Raw genomic sequence first — 21,096 nt, 5'->3', positions numbered from 1 at the left:
CTGGAAGAAATATCAGCCATAGGACATTACTGTTGACATAGAACTATCTAGATAAAAGATAACTGTGAAATATTAACTTTCACCAGTTTTTAGGGTTCTATAGCCAAAATGTTGGAACCCTTAGTTCGCCATGTTCGTCGGTCTGCGAGTTTAGCTTAGAGACTATTAGTGCTAGAAAGTAGTAATTTTGCATGGATATATGCATAACATATGCCAACAAAGTAGTCAGATAACATAGAAAAAAAAATTTAGGGTACTAAGATTGGTTTTTGGAATCTTTTTGTATTTTTTTTCAATTCCAATTTTAGTTACTTTTACGGTCATCCGTAAAACCTATATCGAAAATACAACTGAAATATAGATGCACAGAAAAACCAGAAAAATAAGACCAGCGCTGGAATCGAAACCCAGTCCTCGGCATTCCGTTGCCGTGTGCATACGTACACCACCACTGGACAACGATTTGGTACTATTCATAGATGTAAAGTGGGGGTAAATCTCCTATCATCTAATTTCATGGTAGGGTTAGGGTCTATTGACAATCCTGGAAAATCTTTAGGTAAGTACAGTGAACCATTTGATTCCTGACCCACCGTAGAACATTCTCACAGTAAGTGTCATAATCAATTCCCTTGTCAAACAATGCAATGTCACTGTCTTTTTCTACGAAAAGTTTACACTTACACAGTGGGGTCACGATTCAGTTGTTTGAGTGTATAACAAAGCACTTTTTTCATAAATCTAGACTTACATATCCATCTTCCAGCAACTCCATCCTAGAGTCCAGTACAGTAGCGCACAATATTGTCTCAAAATTGTTACTGGTGAAGAGCAAAAGTGAACCAAACATGAGTCGCTTACTGCACACATACTTCTTGCTGTCGAAATGCTGTGGTTGGCCCGTTCTGTCCATGCCACGTCAACCAAATGTCCAACTTTGTTGTTACTTACGTACTTACGGATAATACGGACTTTCGGGTATACCCTATATTAATATATTTAATGAAAAAAAAATAACATTTTGAATACAATTTTTTGTCGACTATATGTATTTGCATTACCATCTAATCACAAAGCTGCATAAGTAGGTATGTTTTTTCGCATAGATACTTATCTACTTAGCTATCTTGACCTGACTTATTATTATAAGTTTTTTTACTTACATACCTTATATTCTCATGTCTTCTCTTATTTGGATTCTCCATGTATTTACCTGTATAAAGAAATTCAGTTAAAAGTAACATATGATTAAAGGCATTTTTAATAAAAGGAATTTATTTCAATCAATTTCATTGCTTCTTTCTGTCACATGTGCATGGTAGGATTAGGAAAAAGAGACAATGAATACAATGGTGGGCACCCACATGTTAGACAATACAGCCTCTGGTCTGGCTATATATAATATATATATATATATATATATACATACTTACATATCCTTCCTCAAGGGCCAAAGCAATCTTCTCTCAACAACTTAAACTGTACATCTAAATAAATGATCCACACTCGGTAAGCCCCGTTTATTATATTTGTTCTATTTTCAGTGTCTTTTTCCCAAGCAAATCTTCTTTGGTGGAAATATGTCCAAGTTTTTGAAATGGTTCGGCTCTTTGTTCTGATTTAGTAATCTCGCGACTCAGGTGAATTTGAAAGGAAAAACCAATTAGGTAATAAGGGCTGTAGCAATTATGGAGCAATTGGGTAGTTTTGTGGGAAAAAATATGATAGTCTGTCAATTAGATTATCAGAAAATATTTGACACAGTTTTATTTTGTCAATTAAACAAAAAAATTACTAAAACATAGCGCATCAAAATTCGCAAGTGGGCAGCCCTGGTGTCATATCATTTTTTTTTTGTCAATCAAACGAAAAATGACCTATGTAGCATGTCTAAATTCAGGAGTGGGGGCCTGTGATAGATTGATAGATAGATCATAGGGTGTGACGTGACACGGTTCTTAAACTGGCTGTATCTTAATTTTTTTTTTAGTTTAGTTGATAAAACAAAAACTATGTGCCCAGTATTTTCTTTTCTTATTTTTTTTCTAACTACTTACTAACTTTGGTGCTATTAATATATTTGTTTTAAAAAAGAACACATTTTATTTTTATTATTTACCATCTTTTGTTTAATTAAGTCTACATTGTGTGTTATTTCTTACCATATTTTTGGAATTCCGCAGTTTTTTTTCTAAATCCTCAATTCCATAGAATAGTTCATCTCTGAATGTTTCTCTATGTTCTGCTATTACTCCTTCAGCACTAAATTTTAAGGTCTCAAGTAGACTACATACTTCATCCAAGTACTCTTTATTTTTACCACTGAAGTTGTAAATACCTTCACAAATAGTTAGAATGTTGAAATAAAAAGATTCTGCATCATCCCACAATTGGGAATTCATTCTTTTTTCTACCACCCTTACAGCTGGCAGGTCTTTCATGTAGTCCTTCAAAGTTTTTAAAAAGTTTGATTGACAAATTTGATTTTAGAATACTAACAATCATGTGCTTTTCACCCAGGTCTAACGCCTTGTACACATTTGCAAGTATTTGACAATGAGAACTATGAAATCTCCTTTTAGTTCGCTATCCATGAGGTACCAGAAACTGTTTTTATGTGATATCTCTAAGGTTAGTGTTGGTGGTTGGAGCATCGAGATATCTAGTAATTTCTTATAGCCTATGGGTTTCTTTTGAAACTGCTGTGGCTGGGGTAGCACTTCTGTTTCTGGTTGTTCTTCATCGGCAAACTTGGAGGTATTCTGACCAGAATTATGACTGGATTCTTCAATAAGTGTTCCATCAAACCAGTCTATGCGAAGTGAAGGCTTACTAGAGTTAGCCATAGTGTTGGAGTTAAAATTAAAATTCACGGCATTTATAACTTTGCGCCCATTCAGAAATATATTTTATGAATAATAAACAATAATTCGCTATTTTCAAAGTATCGTAGTGTCATGTCAGTGTCAGTCTATCCAAAGAGTATATAATCACTACGTTTTAAGTCTATCGGACATCGCCACCCGTCAATTTGACGCATGCGTTTTGTTTTACGGTATAATACAATCAAATACACACGATAATATTATTTATTTTTTACAATAGTAATAGTTATATCTAAATAAATATCGCAGACAAAATTAAAATTAGTGGTTATTATGTAGTAAGAAAAAATACTGTACATGTATTCCAATATTATTGTATGTAATGAAATGTACAAATAGCATGTATGGGATATTGAGGGCTATCGTTTTTTGTCTTTCTAGATGGCGCCACTGTTGCGTGAGATTTTTAAGTGTGGCCAGCATCATGGGAACTCTGCCACAGGCAGATCTTTTGGACGGTGTTTTATTTTTTTTAATTTTTATTTTTATAGTAACATCTTAGATATATTTAGTTAAGGTTTCTTAGGTAAGTTTTCTTTTTCTTCTTCTTATTAGTATTATTTTATTTAATTCAATATATACTTACTTCTTTTGTTTTTTTTTATTTGAGTAAAAATGCGTAATAAAATCAGTTCCCCAGTGTGGCTTTCAAAGTCTGTTATTAGGGGCGTGAAAAAAAGGTTTCGATTAAAATCATATTAAATACACCGTACCATAAAAATATCGAGCAACCACAGTGTTGCGTAGTCCGGTTTTGTTCGGAAAAAAAGGGAGGACAAAAGTTTTCGAAAGATAAAACTGTCTCAAAACACAGACATTCATTGCCCCGTAACGCATAATTGCCATAATTAATTTCAGGTAATGCAAAATATTCACAAAATTATTCTAATTATCCCTTCGTCTGGCGCCGCCATTTTGCTCATTTACGCGCATCTGGCGCCTGTACGCATCCGGGAGAGAAGGGAAAAAGGCTAGTTATAGATAAACCCGCGTAGCTCACACAAAAACTATGAGATTTGACATTTCGGAGACCTCACGCTACACTAGCGCCTCTAGCGGCGAATTCATACGCGATAGCCCTGAGTGGGTTCGGGAAGCCACTTTTAGAACTATAAAATAAAACCAGACGCTTCCAAAGCCGTTCGATCAGCTATTGTTCGATCAGCGTTGAGTTTGTATTTCGTTAATACAAAATATGCACACGACTTTTGAATGGAATTCGATATCACTGGACATCGAAGGCTGCTAATGGTTGTAGTTGCGGAGGTCTAGAGCCCACGTAGAGCCACTTTAAATTAATAATATAAATCCCTGTTGTTCCCTATGCTGTGTGATTACGAAAAATTTCAAGTCCCTAGCTTCGGTAGTTTCAATGAGAATCATTCAGGATCTGGTACCAGGTTAGCAAAGGTCTTTAAAAGATGCAAACGAGAATATAATAGGTACCTACTACTGGAAATGGTCTTAACAACAAGTAAAAAATAGAAACAGTAGTTAGCCTGCGATTTTAATGTTTATAATATAATCGGCACAATCAACGATACCTAGTGAAAGAGTTCGAGTTCTCAGAACTTGCTAACTGCCGACCGACTTGCTAAGTGGTGGCTAACTGCCCAGTGCCCAGCCCAGTGGTAAGAGAACCTGACTATGAAGCTAGAGACCCCAAGGTTCAATCATTGGTCGGGGCATATAGGTATTTGTAGGAAAAATATTATGTAGGTATGTTTGTTCTTGAGTCTTGGGTGTTTAAAATGTATTTAAGTATGTATCTATCTATTGAAGAATGTTTATATAACACAAACTTTTGTCGCCACATTTCTTAAAGGGTAGTTAGTGGGAATAAACATAATAACTCTGTGCCTAAGTTCAAAAATTAACGTTAGTAGCCTTAATGCGACAAGGTTTTAGATCGTCCTACGTTGAGAGGTTAGAGCTATCCATAAGCTCTACTTAATACAACAGGTGAGTGCCGTGATTGGTACCATGGGTCAAACCGAGAGCTACTCCATCATAGTAGGATTCTCCCATTTTTGCAATCCGACCCATTCCAATCACGGAATCTTGCTCACCTCAATCTGCGGGACCCAGTGGTCCCTTGGACGGTCCTCCTCCTTCCCCATAGACCTCCCCTGTTCCACCATAATCTACATTTACTCTGACTTAACCTCTCAACGTATTCCTCTCTCGTTGTTGTATGATCAGTATAAGCACTTACCCGGGCAGTCTTTGTAGCTTGTGTTCATATCATCTCATTCACTCACAATTGCGTACCATAATTCTTAATCATATTTCCGTTAAACTCTCTTAATCTTGCTCGTCTCTCTCCTCCTTTCTGCCAAAAAACTAAAACATATTTCCTTCAAATCTACCCTTTCCCTCCATCTTTTTTCACAATGTTACCAGTATTGAAATCTTAAATACTCACATTCGTTCAGGAATCGCGTGAATTCGCGACACTCCCAACGACGAGGAAGCTGTTTATAATCTGGCAAAAAGCAGACGAGTCCACTCAGCAATTTTCTCTCTTGCCCGAATCGCTGCGGCTCGTCTCGCTACAACTTCGCGTGAATGAGTCTCATCCTCCATTCCTACTTCATTTGTCTCAGTTTCAATAGATGGAGTCTTTTCATCGTTATTTACTTGCATAGGTTGCGACACCTTTTCAGATGTCACTTCGCTGCTATCTCCTATTTCTTCTATATCTCTTACAGGAGCTATCTCAGGTGTTCCTGGTTCCTTTAACAAAATGTTATTTCCCTCGTCATCTTCCGGTGACTTCTGTATTTGACTGATGCCATTATTAGTCTCTCCATTTACTGGTATGTTCCCACTTATTGGTATACGTTCAACTCCCTTTTCTTCTAATTGTGATTGACACGATTCGTCAAGTTCCAGAGGATATAGATGTCCAATAGACCGGGTGAAAATGCTGTCTTTTACTTGTACCTGAGCCACTCTAAATTGTCCATCGGAACTCTTTATTAGATTAACGATCTTACCAACCTTCCAATTAACTCGGTTCTTGGATTCACCTTTTATTTGTACTATATCGCCCACGCTCGGTTTCTTTGGCGATTTGATTCTGGGCTGTTGAGGAGAATGTTGGTATCGTTCTCTGAGACTCGTCAAATATTGGTTTATGAACATAGTTTTGAACTGATTCAGCATGTTTTGACCTCTTCTCCAACTTTCAATCAGGTTCTGTTTTGTCACAGTCACTGCTTGCTCTGTTCCAAAGTCTTCAGATAATTCTAAGTTCAAACAATCACCTAACGAGAGGAAATCTGACGGTCTTAGCACAATCTCCAAGTCAGGACTTACTCGGGTCAATGGTCGAGTGTTGACGACCGCCTCAATTTCCTTAATCACAGTAAGGGCTTGTGTGTCATTTAACAATCGTTTTTCAAGTGTCCTCTTCATACAATTCTTGACAAGTCCCACGAGTCTTTCATAACAGGCGCCATGCCATGGCGCTAACTGGGGTATGAATTTCCACTTAATTTTATTCTTAATACAGTGTTCGCTGTTCAAGATCTCAGAGCGTAATTTGAAATACATTGCATTGTCGGAGACAATCTGTACTGGCACATTTCTTGATGCAATGAACCTTCTCAATGCCATTATACATTCGTCTGCAGTCAAATTCTTCACGATTTCTAAATTTATGGCCCTTACTGCCAAGCATGTCAACAGGCACACCCATCTTTTCTGTGGTCCATCTTCCGTATTCACATACATTGGTCCAAAGTAATCAATACCAGTATAGCTGAATGGTGTACTATAGTTTGCACGCTCTGCTGGTAAAGCTGGAGTTGGAGGTAAAGGGTATGGTCCGCCTCCATGCTTGACACATTGCGGGCATTTTTTGATTATTCTTTCCACTGCAGATCTCCCTTTTGGCACCCAGAACTTTTGGCGAACTAAATTTAGGGTGTGAGACGGGCCAACATGGTAATTTTCCTCATGTATTTCTTTTATCGCGTTTTTTGCGAATTCACTATCCCTGTGTAACAGTACAGGATATCTCATGTCGTATGGCCAATTGGCATGCATCATCCGGCCCTTGCATCGTAACAGCCCGTCGACGTCTGTATAAAGGCCTAAATTGCGAGTGAGATCAGTCTGTCTGCCTTTACTTTCTTCCGGAAAATACTTATGTTGCAGATCTCTTATTTCCTGAACTTGAGAATCAACTACACTTTGTTCGACTGTTTTGTCCTCAATTCTACTGTCGGTTCTACATGAATCTGGAGGCTGTTCTTCCAGACCCTCCGCCACTGCGGAGTGAAGCGACAGAGCCTGGTGGTTATGAAGGTGCATATCATTAGGCCACTTGTCTTTATTTTTAGTCAAAAAGTTCGGGCCTCTAAGCCATAACTTATACTTCTGCATCCAAAGTTCTGGTCGAGTCGCAATATCAGCCGGATTCTCTTTTGTATTTATGTAGTATGTCTCTACTTCAGAATTTTGTTTAATTTCTGCTAACCTGTTTGCTACGAAAGGTGGTTGAAGCTTATTTGAGTGGATCCAAGTAAGGACAACTAAACTGTCCGTCCACATGTACTGTCTGGTTATAGGCAGCTCTATGGTTTCTTTCAGATATGTTAACAAACGATTTCCGATCACACAACCTAGAAGTTCCAACTGTGGAATAGTAAGAGGCTTCTTTTTACTTGTTGGACCTCCATTTTTTCTTCCTTCTCTGTTTCCCGATTTCTTTTCCCTTTCTAGTGGTATAACTCTACTTTTTGATATTAAAAATGCTGTCTTCACATCGCAACCATCGCTTGAACGCAAATACACCACTGCTGCATAGGCGTCCTTCGACGCGTCTGTGAAACAATGCAATTCATTTTCCAATTTTTCGCTTGAACTTGTTCCTACATATCGTGGTATGTGAACCCTTTTAATTTCATGTAGATTAAGCATAATGGCTCTCCATTTTATTATTAATTCTTGAGGTAGAGCAGTATCCCATTTATAATTCTCTTTCCATAGATTTTGCAGGAATAGTTTGACTGGCAGGAGTGCTGGTGACACTATGCCACATGGATCATAAACCGATGCCAGGGTTCTCAAAACTTCTCTTTTTGTAACTTTATTAAAATTGTTCTTAGTCAATATTTCTTTGTTTACGTTCAGGGTGAGTATATCTTTTGTTTTATTCCATAATAGTCCCAAGACCTTTATTTCGTCTGTGTCCTTTGATCTATGTTGTTCCGGTATTCTTTGGATAAAGTCCTTGTTAGATGTCCAATCTCATTACATTCAGTCTCTTTGATATGTCTCATTGTATCATATGTTTATCGTGTCTTGTAGTCCTCAATTCATTGACAGTTCTTCAAATGTGTCCCTAGTTTCATTGAATAGCTCGATGGCTTCTGCTGTAGTTCTGGAACCAGTCACCACATTGTCAACATAGCACTTGTTTGCTACATTCGTAAGCAATTTGCTATTTTTCTTGGAAATATGGTAGCGTATGGTAGCAGTCAGTAGGAACGGACTAGATATGACACCAAACGGGACTCTACAGAATCTGAGGTGTAATATGTTTTCATTAGACAGTGTTTTATTAATGTCCTTTATCCACAAGAACCTTGTTACTTCTCTATCCTCTTCTTGTAAGCCAACTTGTAAAAATGCCTTTTCGACATCGGCTATGATTCCTATTCGGTACACTCTAAAATTGAGTAGTAAGGCTGTTAGATCTTGAAGCATGCAAGGTCCTTTGTACATGCATTCGTTAAGACTCTGTTGGTCTTTTAATCTAGCTGAGGCATCATATACCACGCGCCCTCGTTTCCCATTTTGCTTCACAATATGGTGGGGAAGGTAATGTATTGGAGGAACGGACTGACAGGATACCTCTGGACCAGCCTTTATAACTTCTATTATACCAGCCTCAAGTTGCTCCTTAATTATTTCATTATATTCTTGAAGTGTAGATTCATTCAATCGTAGTAGTAAACCTTTAAGTCTGCCATATGCCAAGCCGTAATTTGTGGGTAGTTGCGGTGGATATATAGTCCATGGCCATTTAACATAGTATCGGCCCTTTTCATATACTACAGTCTCATTGAAGGAATGAATTGCATCTTCCTCTCTGGATGCCTTCACTGAGTCAGTTATTCCAATATTCTCCAGACTCCAAAGAAATTTTATGTCAGAATGTCTCAAAGGTAAATCCGGCTCTGTATAACATGTACATTCTCGGCTACTTTGATGATAGGTTATAACTGTTAATTCATCTTCATTTCGTACATCATTCATATTGACATGACCAGATACAACCCATCCAAAATCTGTATCAACCAAAAATAGGTCACTGTCAATTTGTACAGTATTGTTTTTGATAAAAGAAAAGTAATAATCATTACCTATTAGTACATCTATAGCTTGATTTTCTGGTGAGCCACTATCTGCCAGCACATCCACTAAATTATTCTTAGGAATATTTGGTTTAGGTATTCTATCGGTGATGTGCGGCACAATATTAACATTTATGTTCTTTTCTATACCTCTTTTTGTTCGGATGATTATTTCTGAGCATGGACTTAACGTCTCAGTAGGTTTTTGAGCTCCGAAAGTGAAAATTAGCAATAATTCTTTATTTTTAGGTGTCATATTAAGTTGTTGTGCCAGTCCGGAAGTGATATAACTCCTCTGACTCCCGCAGTCGAGAAGTATTCTGCAGTCTTGTTTATTATTCTTGTGAACCACCTGCGCTGTGGCTGTCTGTAAAAAAGATTTTGACTTGAAACATTGACCCATTGCATTAATTGTCGATGCATTGGTTTGAATCTTACCCAGAGAGTTCTTCTTTGGGCACAAAGCTCGGTTGTGGTTGCCTTTACAGTGATAACAGATTTTTGACAGCCTGCAGTCCGCAGCTCTATGGCCTTCTCTTAGGCACATAAAACATCTATTTATAAGTTTCTTTCGCCTATCCTGTAAATTTATTACTGTTTTGCACTCATCGTTATAATGAGCACCATTGCAGAAGATGCAAGAAATTTTAACTCTTTTGGCGCTCACAGTGGCTATGTTACCAATGGGCTCTCTGGTTGACCTTTTACCCTTGAAGAAGGTAGGTTTTTTAGCACTAATGTGGAATGCTTCTGTTGAAGTAATTGGTATGGATTGTTCATTGTGCATTTGAGCTCTCTCCATTGCTGTTATGACAACATCCAGTGTACTACGAATAGAGGAGACCGTCTGATTATTTGCTGTCAGAAGATTAACTTCATAAAGGACCCTATCAGGAAATTTTTCCAAAATTAAACTTCTAAGATGGTTACTTTCATTATTTTCACCTAAAGATGTCAAAACCCTAAGGTGTTTCTCAATTTCGTTTAGGTTTTTCCTGCAACTTTCTGGGGTGTAATTGCATCTCGTTAGTTTTGATAGAGCTTCATAGTGGGAGTCAATTACCTTATTGATATTGCCATATCTAGCCTTCAATGTGTCAATTGCAACATTATAATTATTATTTGTGATGCTCAGGCCCTCAACTGCTTCCTTTGCTCTGCCTTCAAGAGAGCTAAGCAAATAGGCTAGTTTTTCCACATCTTTCAGGTTTTGATTGTGAATATTAGCTTCAAACCTGTCCCAGAACATTGTCCACTTTAGGATGTCTCCATCAAATTTAGCTAGTTCCAACTTCGGTAGCTTTACAGTAATTGCCGTGTCGTGTTGTGGTTTTAGTACATCCTTCGAAGATGTCTTTGCAAATAGGTTTATAATTACTTGAAGTTCGATCAGCACCCTTTCACCCTTTAACTGTTCATTTAATATTAGGTCTAAAAAATCAGTATTACTTTCACACCCTTTATTAATGTATTCGTCTAAATCCTTCTTAATCTCACTAATAGACTGCTTCAAGCTAATGTCCCACTTTATTATATCTTGATGATGTATCACTATACCACTTCTGCACTCATTCAGTGTTTGCTCGGCTCCCCTTATATATTCATTCAGTACTTCCTTTCGCCGTTCTAGCTTTTTGCGCAGGAATTGCTCCATGTCGGAAAAATTAGCGATATACTCTTATATTGTATAGCTTTGTACGCGTTGGGTTAAATGTCTGAAAAGGAGTGAAAAGAACAAAATAACAACGGGTGCGTAATTCCAAAAGACATTGCAATAGACTTGTGGTGTGCTAGGCTCTTCATGGCATTAAACATCGTACCATATCATCATCTGGCACAACGGAATAGCATAAACTACGATCGTGATATGGTTTAATCTATAGGATAAAGATTTAATATCAACAAAAGTAAAGTAATCCGCCATGACTTTTTCCCTTTTACATACCTCACGTTTTCTGTACTGGTTTGCAAACGTTTCAGGACCTCCACTTTCCTTGCACTTTCTGATACGTTTGGTGCTAAAATAAGGTCTCACGGTTTATTATTTTCCTTGCAGATCACCTTTTAAATTAATTGTACGCATTCAAAGTTGTTCAAAAGAAAACAAACGCTCACAGGTTCACAAAACAAGTTGAAACGAATAGTTAAAATAGTTTCATAGTAAGTCAGTTCTCAGTTACGGTAATTGTTTCGTGAACTTGATTTCGTGAACTTGATTTCGTCAACAACCAATACAAAAAATGAAACTGATAACCCATCTCATTTTAACCAATAAAAACAGTGGATACGTTCTGATTGACGTATGCAGACTATCGCATTGAAAACCGCTGCCGGTGTTGCCAGCGTAAGATTTTATATCGATTTAATAATCGATTATTTTATCATGAATTAGCCGTAATTTAAAATAAGTCTTAAAAATTCACTAAATTCTTGATTTCATATCGTTGTACGTATCTTAGAATGTAACACAATTAACATACGAACAAAGTCGAGGCAGTGAGACGCTCTTGTATTACTACGTTGATAAACGGAGAGAGAGAGAGAGAGAGAGAGAGACAAGACAACAATCACACACAATAAATATTACATTATGTATTCTCACGTTGCAAAGCTAGAGTATAATACGGCATTTGGCTGTTTTCCACTTAAACTACACTACAATTCAAAGCCCGATAACACATTGTTAGTTCATTATCCCGAAATCATTATCTATCCTGTAGGTAGTAAATTTTTTCGTTCTCCCATCTTTCCCCGAGCTTTACTTTTTAGCGTAATTCAGTCTTTTCGTACAACTTTCACTGCTTTATTTCGTGATAGCTATATATTTTTTTTTTTTGTAGGTAACCTTTTTATTTCCTATGTGACCCGCAAACATAAATACGAATACGTCCACCACGGGGACTCGTAGTAGCTGATACTTTAGCCGTGCCTAATACAAGGCTCTTGTGTGCAAATACATTAGCACGCCCACTACGGGAACTCATGGCTGCTGATACTTTAGCAATGCCTAATACAAGGCTCTTGTGTGCAAATACATTAGCACGCCCACTACGGGAACTCATGGCTGCTGATACTTTAGCAATGCCTAATGCAAGGCTCTTATGTGCAAATACATTAGCACGCCCACTACGGGGACTCATGGCTGCTGATACTTTAGCAATGCCTAATGCAAGGCTCTTATGTGCAAATACATTAGCACGCCCACTACGGGGACTCATGGCTGCTGATACTTTAGCAATGCCTAATGCAAGGCTCTTATGTGCAAATACATTAGCACTATCATTGCTGATACTTTATTAATAAGGCTCTTATGTATACATTAGCACGCCCACTACGGGGACTCATGGCTGCTGATACTTTAGCAATGCCTAATGCAAGGCTCTTATGTGCAAATACATTAGCACGCCCACTACGGGGACTCATGGTTGCTGATACTTTAGCAATGCCTAATGCAAGGCTCTTATGTGCAAATACATTAGCACGCCCACTACGGGGACTCATGGCTGCTGATACTTTAGCAATGCCTAATGCAAGGCTCTTATGTGCAAATACATTAGCACGCCCACTACGGGGACTCATGGTTGCTGATACTTTAGCAATGCCTAATGCAAGGCTCTTATGTGCAAATACATTAGCACGCCCACTACGGGGACTCATGGTTGCTGATACTTTAGCAATGCCTAATGCAAGGCTCTTATGTGCAAATACATTAGCACGCCCACTACGGGGACTCATGGCTGATAATGATAAGATAGGGTATGTATGGGATGCTCATATACCTAACGTTCCTTTTTTTTTTTTTTTTCATAAATCGTCTAGCATTATCAGAGTATCATTACTTAATGGAAGCATATCCCAGCAATCTCCACCATTTTGTCGCCACATTTCTTAAAGGGTAGTTAGTGGGAATAAACATAATAACTCTGTGCCTAAGTTCAAAATTAAAGTTAGTAGCCTTAATGCGACAAGGTTTTAGATCGTCCTACGTTGAGAGGTTAGAGCTATCCATAAGCTCTACTTAATACAACAGGTGAGTGCCGTGATTGGTACCATGGGTCAAACCGAGAGCTACTCCATCATAGTAGGATTCTCCCATTTGCAATCCGACCCATTCCAATCACGGAATCTTGCTCACCTCAATCTGCGGGACCCAGTGGTCCCTTGGACGGTCCTCCTCCTTCCCCATAGACCTCCCCTGTTCCACCATGATCTACATTTACTCTGACTTAACCTCTCAACGTATTCCTCTCTCGTTGTTGTATGATCAGTATAAGCACTTACCCGGGCAGTCTTTGTAGCTTGTGTTCATATCATCTCATTCACTCACAATTTCGTACCATAATTCTTAATCATATTTCCGTTAAACTCTCTTAATCTTGCTCGTCTCTCTCCTCCTTTCTGCCAAAAAACTAAAAACATATCTCCCTCAAATCTACCCTTTCCCTCCATCTTTTTTCACAATGTTACCAGTATTGAAATCTTAAATACTCACATTCGTTCAGGAATCGCGTGAATTCGCGACAACTTTGTTTACTTTGGGACTAGGTTAATTTGTGTCAAGTGTCCCGTGATATTTATTATTTGGGTATTTTATTTTATTTACTTTGGTACTAACTAACCTAACACTTTCATCTCTTTGCCTCGGAAGAAATAGCATTGTTAACGGATTATTAAGATGTCAGACAAACATTATTCATCAATAATGATATGATTGTGACGTCGCGGATAGGTTTGATAGCGCTCCGGTACCTAAACAAATTTTAGCGCTGTTATACCTAGTGCCATCCACGAAGACGCGTGATTTTGACAAAATTAGACATTAATGACATTGTAATAAGAATCTTCGACTTCGGGCTTCTAATAGACTCTCGTTCGTAATTCCTTATTTACCGCCCTTGAGACACAATGTACTATACCGTATCTCCCACCAGCCAGTGTCATTATCGTAGACAACGCGCCCTACCAATAGAGTGCAATTCAACAGGCCACCACCAGGCCACCTACAAAAAATGGCCTAAAAAGTGCCATGCTCAATTAGAAGACAACAACATCCCTTGCAATTCAAAAATGAGAAAGCCTGATTTATTCAAGCTTATCGAGCAGCAAAAACCTATGCACACCGACTATACAAAATAGATATGACTATCAAAGCATACTTACGGACATGAAATATTGCGTCTTCCGCCTTATATGTGTGATCTGAATTCGGTCGAGCTAGCTTGGACGAAAATTAAACGTATTGTCAAGGATTACAATATACAAACTGATTTGTCACTGCCATTATTACAGGATATTACTGTGGATGTGTTGTCGAAAGTCACAGATGAATGGCAGTTCTTTCACGAGCATGTTCAAATAGTAGAGCATCAATACTGGACGAGAGATATCCAAATGGAAAATGTTATAGAGGATTTTAGTATTGAAGTTAGGGAGAGCAGCGATCAGGAACCATCTAGTGTATGTAGTGATTTAAGTTTAAACTCCGTAGAATAAAACTCTGACCAATAAAAGTGAACCAAAAACCACATATTTGCTTTATTGTTTATCCCACCGCATCCGAAAATCAATAGGTAGCTGTCGAAGAAATTAAAGCATTTATAAATTGATTAAAAATCCGATTATGTAGAGTACAAACCAAGAGGCATCTCACCAGTCAGCATACTTATTCTGTGACGCTACTAAAGAAATCAATTGAAATAACAAGAAAATATTGTTATCGTCAATGTCAAGTCAAGGTCAATGTTATATATAATGGCATGTAGTACTGTTAAAAGGAAAACAGATGCGGATTCAAAATTCGGAACCACATGTTTCGTTTTTCCCGTCTATCCCAGTATTCGAGACGATTTACTCCCAGTAGTCCCATGGGACAAGTGGCACTAATATTTTTATCATATTGGATGATTCAGTTGGCCCATCAATGGGACAACTCAATGGGGACTAGTGGGATAGACGGCGTTTTTCGAATGTTAAATGGTCAACCGATGTCCAATCTCGTTAACTTAGATTTATCATTCCGTCTGATTCCACGAAATGTTCTGATACGGTTTCGCTTTCGATTTGCGTTTGCGAGCTGAAAGTCGATAGAGACCTATCGATAAAATGTTTACCAGTAGATAAACCACAGCACTAAAAGTTTTGGATTTTATTGGCTTCATATAATATTGGTTTTTATTAATAAAAAAAAATTGCGTCCATTTTGTGCATGTAGGTAGGTAAGCTAGATTTTTTGCTATTTCCTATTCCTGACTGATTCCAGATATTTAATTAGCTGTAGCTACAAAAAACTTGATTTTAAATAAAAAAACCGCATTCAAACCGGTCCACCCATTTAAGAGCTACGGTGCCACAGACAGACACACACACACAGACACACATAGTGATCAAACTTATAACACTCCTCTTTTTGCGTGGGGGGTTTAAAATTAGAGCGCTTCAGCGCGAAATTATGTTGAACATTGATTTGGAAATTATTGCTGACCAACTAAGTAGGTACTAGCCATTTGGCTGATCAAAGACATTTTTCATTTTCTGTTCACAAAAGTACGAATGCTTTGCGGGTAATTCCGAAGATCCTTTAAATCTTCTCATGACCAAGTTTGCAGATTTACTTCGAAAAATATAAGCAGGAATATTAAAGTGAGATTCTTTACCTATAGTTTGTTGTAAAGTACCCTGGAATGCTTCCTTCCTAGCGCTACCAAGCTTTGCATAAAGTTAGCATTTTTCAGAAATTTGAACTGATTTTTTTTAGTAAAACTTTAAAGTTTCCCTAAGGGAGATCCTCTGGTGAGAAAAGGAACTCTCTTAGTGCAATAACGCACTATACGATTAACAGCGCGGTTTTACACACACACACACACACACACACACAAACACACTGTTCCTTTTCAAAGTATCGTTTCAAAATATATTTATCTACAAAAGTGACATCGAAAGATATAAATATCGAAGTACAGATTCGAGTGTCGAATATTCTATGTATGAACTTTCACGTGACAGAGTCGACGGAGTTCCGCTTCGCGGAGCTCCTATTCCGCTCAGTTGAGGCGCTTCGCGCCTTGACGCAATACTAACCTAACCTATTGAACATGAATTACCAAAAATATTTGGTTCGGTTAGGTTAGAACTGTGAGTACTGTGACCACAACAACGCACGAGCCGAGCGAGCGAAGCGAGCGTGCCGCTTAATGAAAATTTGCATTTTAAAGTTGAATATTTTTTCAAATAAATCACTGAATCGAAAAATGGTTTTAGCAACCCCGTAATGGTTTTAAAATACTTATCCAACGATACCCCACACTACAAGGTTGGATGAGAAAAAAAATCAGCCCCACTTTACGTCTATGGGAGATACACTAAAAAATTTTTTTAAAATCTTTTATTGTACCATTTTGTCGGCATAGTTTACATATACTCGTATATTCGTGCAAAATTACAGCTTTCTAGCATTGATAGTCCCTAAGCAAAGCCGTGGACGGACAGACAGACAGACATGGAAACGCCGTTTAAAGCGCAATTTCAATCAGCGTGGGAACATTCCTGCAGCCTCGTCCTGTATCCAAGCTGCAGTACCGTTGGTGGACATCTACCTATCGCGGTTGGACACGAAGACGACGGACGAGAAGGTCTTCGAGCACATCCGCGAGGCAGCTCGGGGTCGGTTGAAGGGAGCCGAGGTTTTTATCCGCCCGCTCGAGTCTAATAGAGCCAACAATTTTCGCTCTTTTAGACTCCAAGTGCCGGCTAAGCACCAGCAGATGTTCCTGCACTCCGATTTCTGGCCAGAGGGCGTGGTCTACCGTCGCTTTAGGGAAGCAAGGATAAAAATCCCTTAATAACTTTTTTTTTGTTTTTAATGTCTTTTTGTGTTTTTTATTGTAAGTATAATTTGAATTTTAGAGCGCGTAGGTTTTACTGTACCTAATGCTGTATGTTTTTATTGGCAAATAAATAAATAAATAAATGGCGAAACTATAAGGGTTCCGCTTTCGCTATTTTGGCTACGGAACCCTAAAAACGTGCGGTTATATGTATATCAATGCAAGCGCATTGTTGTATCGATGCAAACGCGCGTGTGTATCGCGACTATTATTCGTATACTTACTTAGGATGTCCATAAGGTTTTAAACCTGCTTTTCCACTATTGTAGTACCTACTTAGGTACCTTTGTTTACAATTAAATCACTGACTTTTAAATGCAAGGTTCGATTTTATGCGCATAACTAGCTAGGAAGGTACTTTTGTTTTGTAACATTTTCAAATAGGTTGATTGAATTTAGATTTTTTTTTTGCGAAATCCCGGAATTTCAATTAACATAACTGCTATACCTAATGGTACGGTATGGCGTGCAAAGCCGCGGGTAATGGCTGTATCTATATATATCTCCTAGTTTGTATATTATGTACCTATATTACGTAATTACAGTTGAACAAACTGAACTGAACTGAATCATGTACTGTACGTACATAATATAGGCACTGCACATTGATGTCTTTGAAAATAAGTATAAACGCACAGACGATCTCAATTCGTCACGTACAGGATTGTCTGGAATGACATAATGAATTAAAAAGGCCCAATCCAGTGGCTCTCAACCTTCTTAATATATACATATTTTTGGGTTCCATGCTTCAATAAGGAAAAGGCACGCTGAGAGGGTGACTTTGTTGTCCTTCTGTCTCTCGGTCAAGAAGTTTTTTCTCAGGAACTGCGACAAAAAATCATCATGCCAGCCAATTGGCTCTGTGCACGATATCAGCGCCACCTAGCGTCCGCAACTTTTTTGGCTCTGATGCTCTGACGTTTTGAAATTTCATCTATAATTTCAAACCTATAACGTATTAATTTATAATACAAAATTACTGTGATACCGTGACCGTGACCGTGATTTGGCTGGACAAAAGGTTGTGAATTCATTTTTGTCATTACAATTTGCAATTTACGACTTTACATTACAATTAAATGAGTTCTTCAAAAAGTGTGTTTTATTTTCGTTATGTCAGGGTTTGTTTACTTCATGTTTAGTCGTACTTTTACTGTAAAACGAAATCTTATTGGTTTCTTTGATTAATAGTAAAATTATATAATTGTTCTTATATCGCTAGTAATAAATTAAATATCGTTTTCAGTTCCTAATGAGTATAATTTTGAAGACCGGTTTTGTGAGTATCACTCAATATGAAATTTAAACCACAAACCGTTTCATAAGGAAAATTGTAGCTGGACATGTCCGAGATGTAGAGGAATTAAGAACAAAACAGGGACAGTGTTCAATAATTCAAGCTCGCATCATAACACAAAAATCTATTACTAAAATTAGGTAGTTAAAGTCTATACAAATTGCTTTGTTAATGACAGATTCATATGAGTATGACAGATGACAGAGCCTAGATTATTTCTTCTTTTGGCCACTATGAGCGCTGCGATAGATTTCATTACCCCCACCTAGTACTTCGCACTTCGCACCCTCCCAATAGGTATAACGTATAATACGTCTCACTGTTGGGCACAGGCCTCCTCTCGGAACGAGCTTGCACGTTTGTAATGGCCCTTGTATAATGTATTTCAATACAGAATTGCAGAGTAGATGTTTAGATAGTATGATTGGGGGAATATTTAAGACTCCAATTGACGATAGTTAATTACCTAATCTGTCAAGTGTAGTTTCGCCTACTATTTGGGAAGCACTGGTCAGTCTAGGCTCCCCGCTCCCGTCCCGGGACAGCGCGGGAATTCCATTACAAGACGAGGACGGTTTGTCCCGGAATGTGTGGCCCAAGCACTTTGCTTATCGTTGCTCCGGTGTTGCCAATTTATGACTTATGGCCACTTGTCAGAAAATACATTGCACTTGTTATTACTATATTTTTAATAGTGTTGAAATGCATGGAAGTTGAAACCAGATTAAACGACTTATTAGTGGAAATGTATTTTTTTCCAGCAAGTTGCTATATTAGTCGCTCTATTAAATCTAGCGTCGTACGTTATCGAGTTTTTTTTCAAGGTTTCGTTTTTAGAAGATATAGGTATCTACTTAGCGCTATGTTTAGCCAAATTTCTCACAAACTGGCGACTTTAGCAAACTTTCCAGCAATTTCTCAAAATAATAGATGACAACACTACATTTACTAAGAGTCTGACAAGGACGCATTAGCTACTTTATGGTGAACTTTTCTACGGTTTTATTGTTACCTAGGATTTTTATTTACCTATACGTGATATGCAACAGTGGTCTAACTCTCTCCTCCTGTTGGCGCCGTAGAAACCGGTTTAGGGATAATACCAAAAGATGGGCAGCAGCGTCTACTTCCCGGTTCCGTTCAGCTACTTTGACTACAGGGGGGCTACTACGAAATTCAAAGTTCGTATCGTACCGTCCCTCTCATTCTCGTATTAAATAATATTAGCGTCAGTGGGACAGCCAGATACGAAGTTCGAATTTTGCACTTCGTAGTATATAAAAATTGACACTTGGTGCGGTCGACCGATGAGAGATGGAGTGACCATTCTGTGCTCTATACCATTTTATTCTATGACATAATTACTAGGACACTGCACTTTCTCACCTGAGACCCAAACTTTCCTAGGACAGTTGAGCCCTTATTAAGGCGTCGAGATTAACCGATTAATTAGAGGTGCCAGTTGATTAATTAGGTTTCACTACAAGTTTTAATTAGACAGAGTGCTTACTTGGACGAGATTGTACCCTGTAGAGTAGACTAATGAGTCTAGTACAATGTCATACAACTAACTAAAACGTCTATTTAAAGAACTTCAGAAATAAATGGGTTTTCATTATGTATGTTTTTTCCCTCTTGGTCAAACCATTATATATATACACCACTTAAATGAAAACCAAAAATACCACAACACACCATAATCAAAATGTTTGATCTATGAATATTTTTTCATGGCATTTTTTTTCCTTTTAGCTACATCTACATAGCTACGAAGCCGAAATGAAAGCTATTTTTTCACCATTATGTTATAGTAGGTTAATGGAAGTTTGCTTGAAGTAATTGAACTATGAAACAATCTTAACTATATTTCATATAACATAGTATATTTGCCTGTTGTCGGAAGTCGGACGTCCATCCAATTCAATATGAGGGAATGGTGTAAACCACAGATCTACTCGTATATTCAGATGGATAACACTGAAATATATGAGTACCGATCATGTACATTTTTAAATACGTTGTCGACAAATTTTTGCCGAAATTTAATTTAATAATTCCTTCATTCGCATAACTTTCTTTTTTCGTACCGTACCGATCCTTGTTCGGTATTAATTTCAACATAATACATACACGTTTCAGAGAAAGAGGGGGTCTTAAGAATCCGTCAAGACTCTTTTCCACAGGAACAATGCAGTGATCCAATAAAGATTACTTTTTCCCATTTGAGATACGAAACCTCAAAAATCAAAGACCGTCATATTATTATCCTTTTTTTTCCGTCACTCTTATTTCTCTATTATGGTGTCCTTCACGCTATTCACAAGATCCACAGTCCACTGACTGGCCTCATCTTCGTAAATATAGATCCGTGATACGAACCGTTCTAGCCTCAAGGTACAGCACGTCCAAACTGATCCATGTACCAGGATGGAGCCTTTTCATAATTAATATCACTATGATTTCCTTAACATAAGTATGGGACGTCAACATAGTATCAGTAGCACAAAGGTTCCATGTGGGTTCCACCGTGATACATGATTCAGTTTGTTCAACTATAATAACATAAGTTCCATATATAAACAACTATGTTTCATGAAAGCTTGTCATAGTCACAATTGGTCACAATAAAGCTCGTATCGTATTCGTCACGTGAGGCACGT

At 37.9% G+C, this 21,096-nt stretch overlaps 3 protein-coding genes across 3 annotated transcripts in view; all 3 read right to left on the bottom strand.

Annotated features, from left to right (window-relative positions):
• The window catches only part of osp (myosin phosphatase Rho interacting protein outspread), a 463,581-nt gene that overhangs the window by 299,192 nt on the left and 143,293 nt on the right, over window positions 1–21,096 (bottom strand).
• Window positions 4,927–6,538, bottom strand: LOC141427760 (uncharacterized). The gene is made up of 2 exons (XM_074087351.1): window positions 5,311–6,538; window positions 4,927–5,228 (listed from the first exon to the last, which is right to left on the bottom strand). Exon 1 carries the CDS (start codon window positions 6,504–6,506, stop codon window positions 5,364–5,366), a length of 1,143 nt encoding a protein of 380 aa, XP_073943452.1. The 5' UTR covers window positions 6,507–6,538; the 3' UTR covers window positions 4,927–5,228; window positions 5,311–5,363.
• LOC141427759 (uncharacterized) lies at window positions 8,244–11,426 on the bottom strand. The gene is made up of 2 exons (XM_074087350.1): window positions 9,692–11,426; window positions 8,244–9,620 (listed from the first exon to the last, which is right to left on the bottom strand). Exons 1-2 carry the CDS (start codon window positions 10,905–10,907, stop codon window positions 9,589–9,591), a joined length of 1,248 nt encoding a protein of 415 aa, XP_073943451.1. The 5' UTR covers window positions 10,908–11,426; the 3' UTR covers window positions 8,244–9,588.

This window comes from Choristoneura fumiferana, chromosome 5 (genome assembly GCF_025370935.1).
Source record: "Choristoneura fumiferana chromosome 5, NRCan_CFum_1, whole genome shotgun sequence".
Classification (NCBI taxonomy): Eukaryota; Metazoa; Arthropoda; class Insecta; order Lepidoptera; family Tortricidae; genus Choristoneura; species Choristoneura fumiferana.
Note: the sequence above shows the minus strand (reverse complement) of the source record. Positions and strands in the feature narration are given on the sequence as shown.

Bases quoted from the DNA above. Each gene is read 5' to 3' on its own strand.
- LOC141427760 (XM_074087351.1), bottom strand. From the start codon at position 6,506: ATGGCATTGAGAAGGTTCATTGCATCAAGAAATGTGCCAGTACAGATT.
- LOC141427759 (XM_074087350.1), bottom strand. From the start codon at position 10,907: ATGGAGCAATTCCTGCGCAAAAAGCTAGAACGGCGAAAGGAAGTACTG. The intron at 9,621-9,691 runs GTAAGATTCAAA...TCTTTTTTACAG, and splicing joins CCCAAAGAAGAACTCTCTGG to ACAGCCACAGCGCAGGTGGT.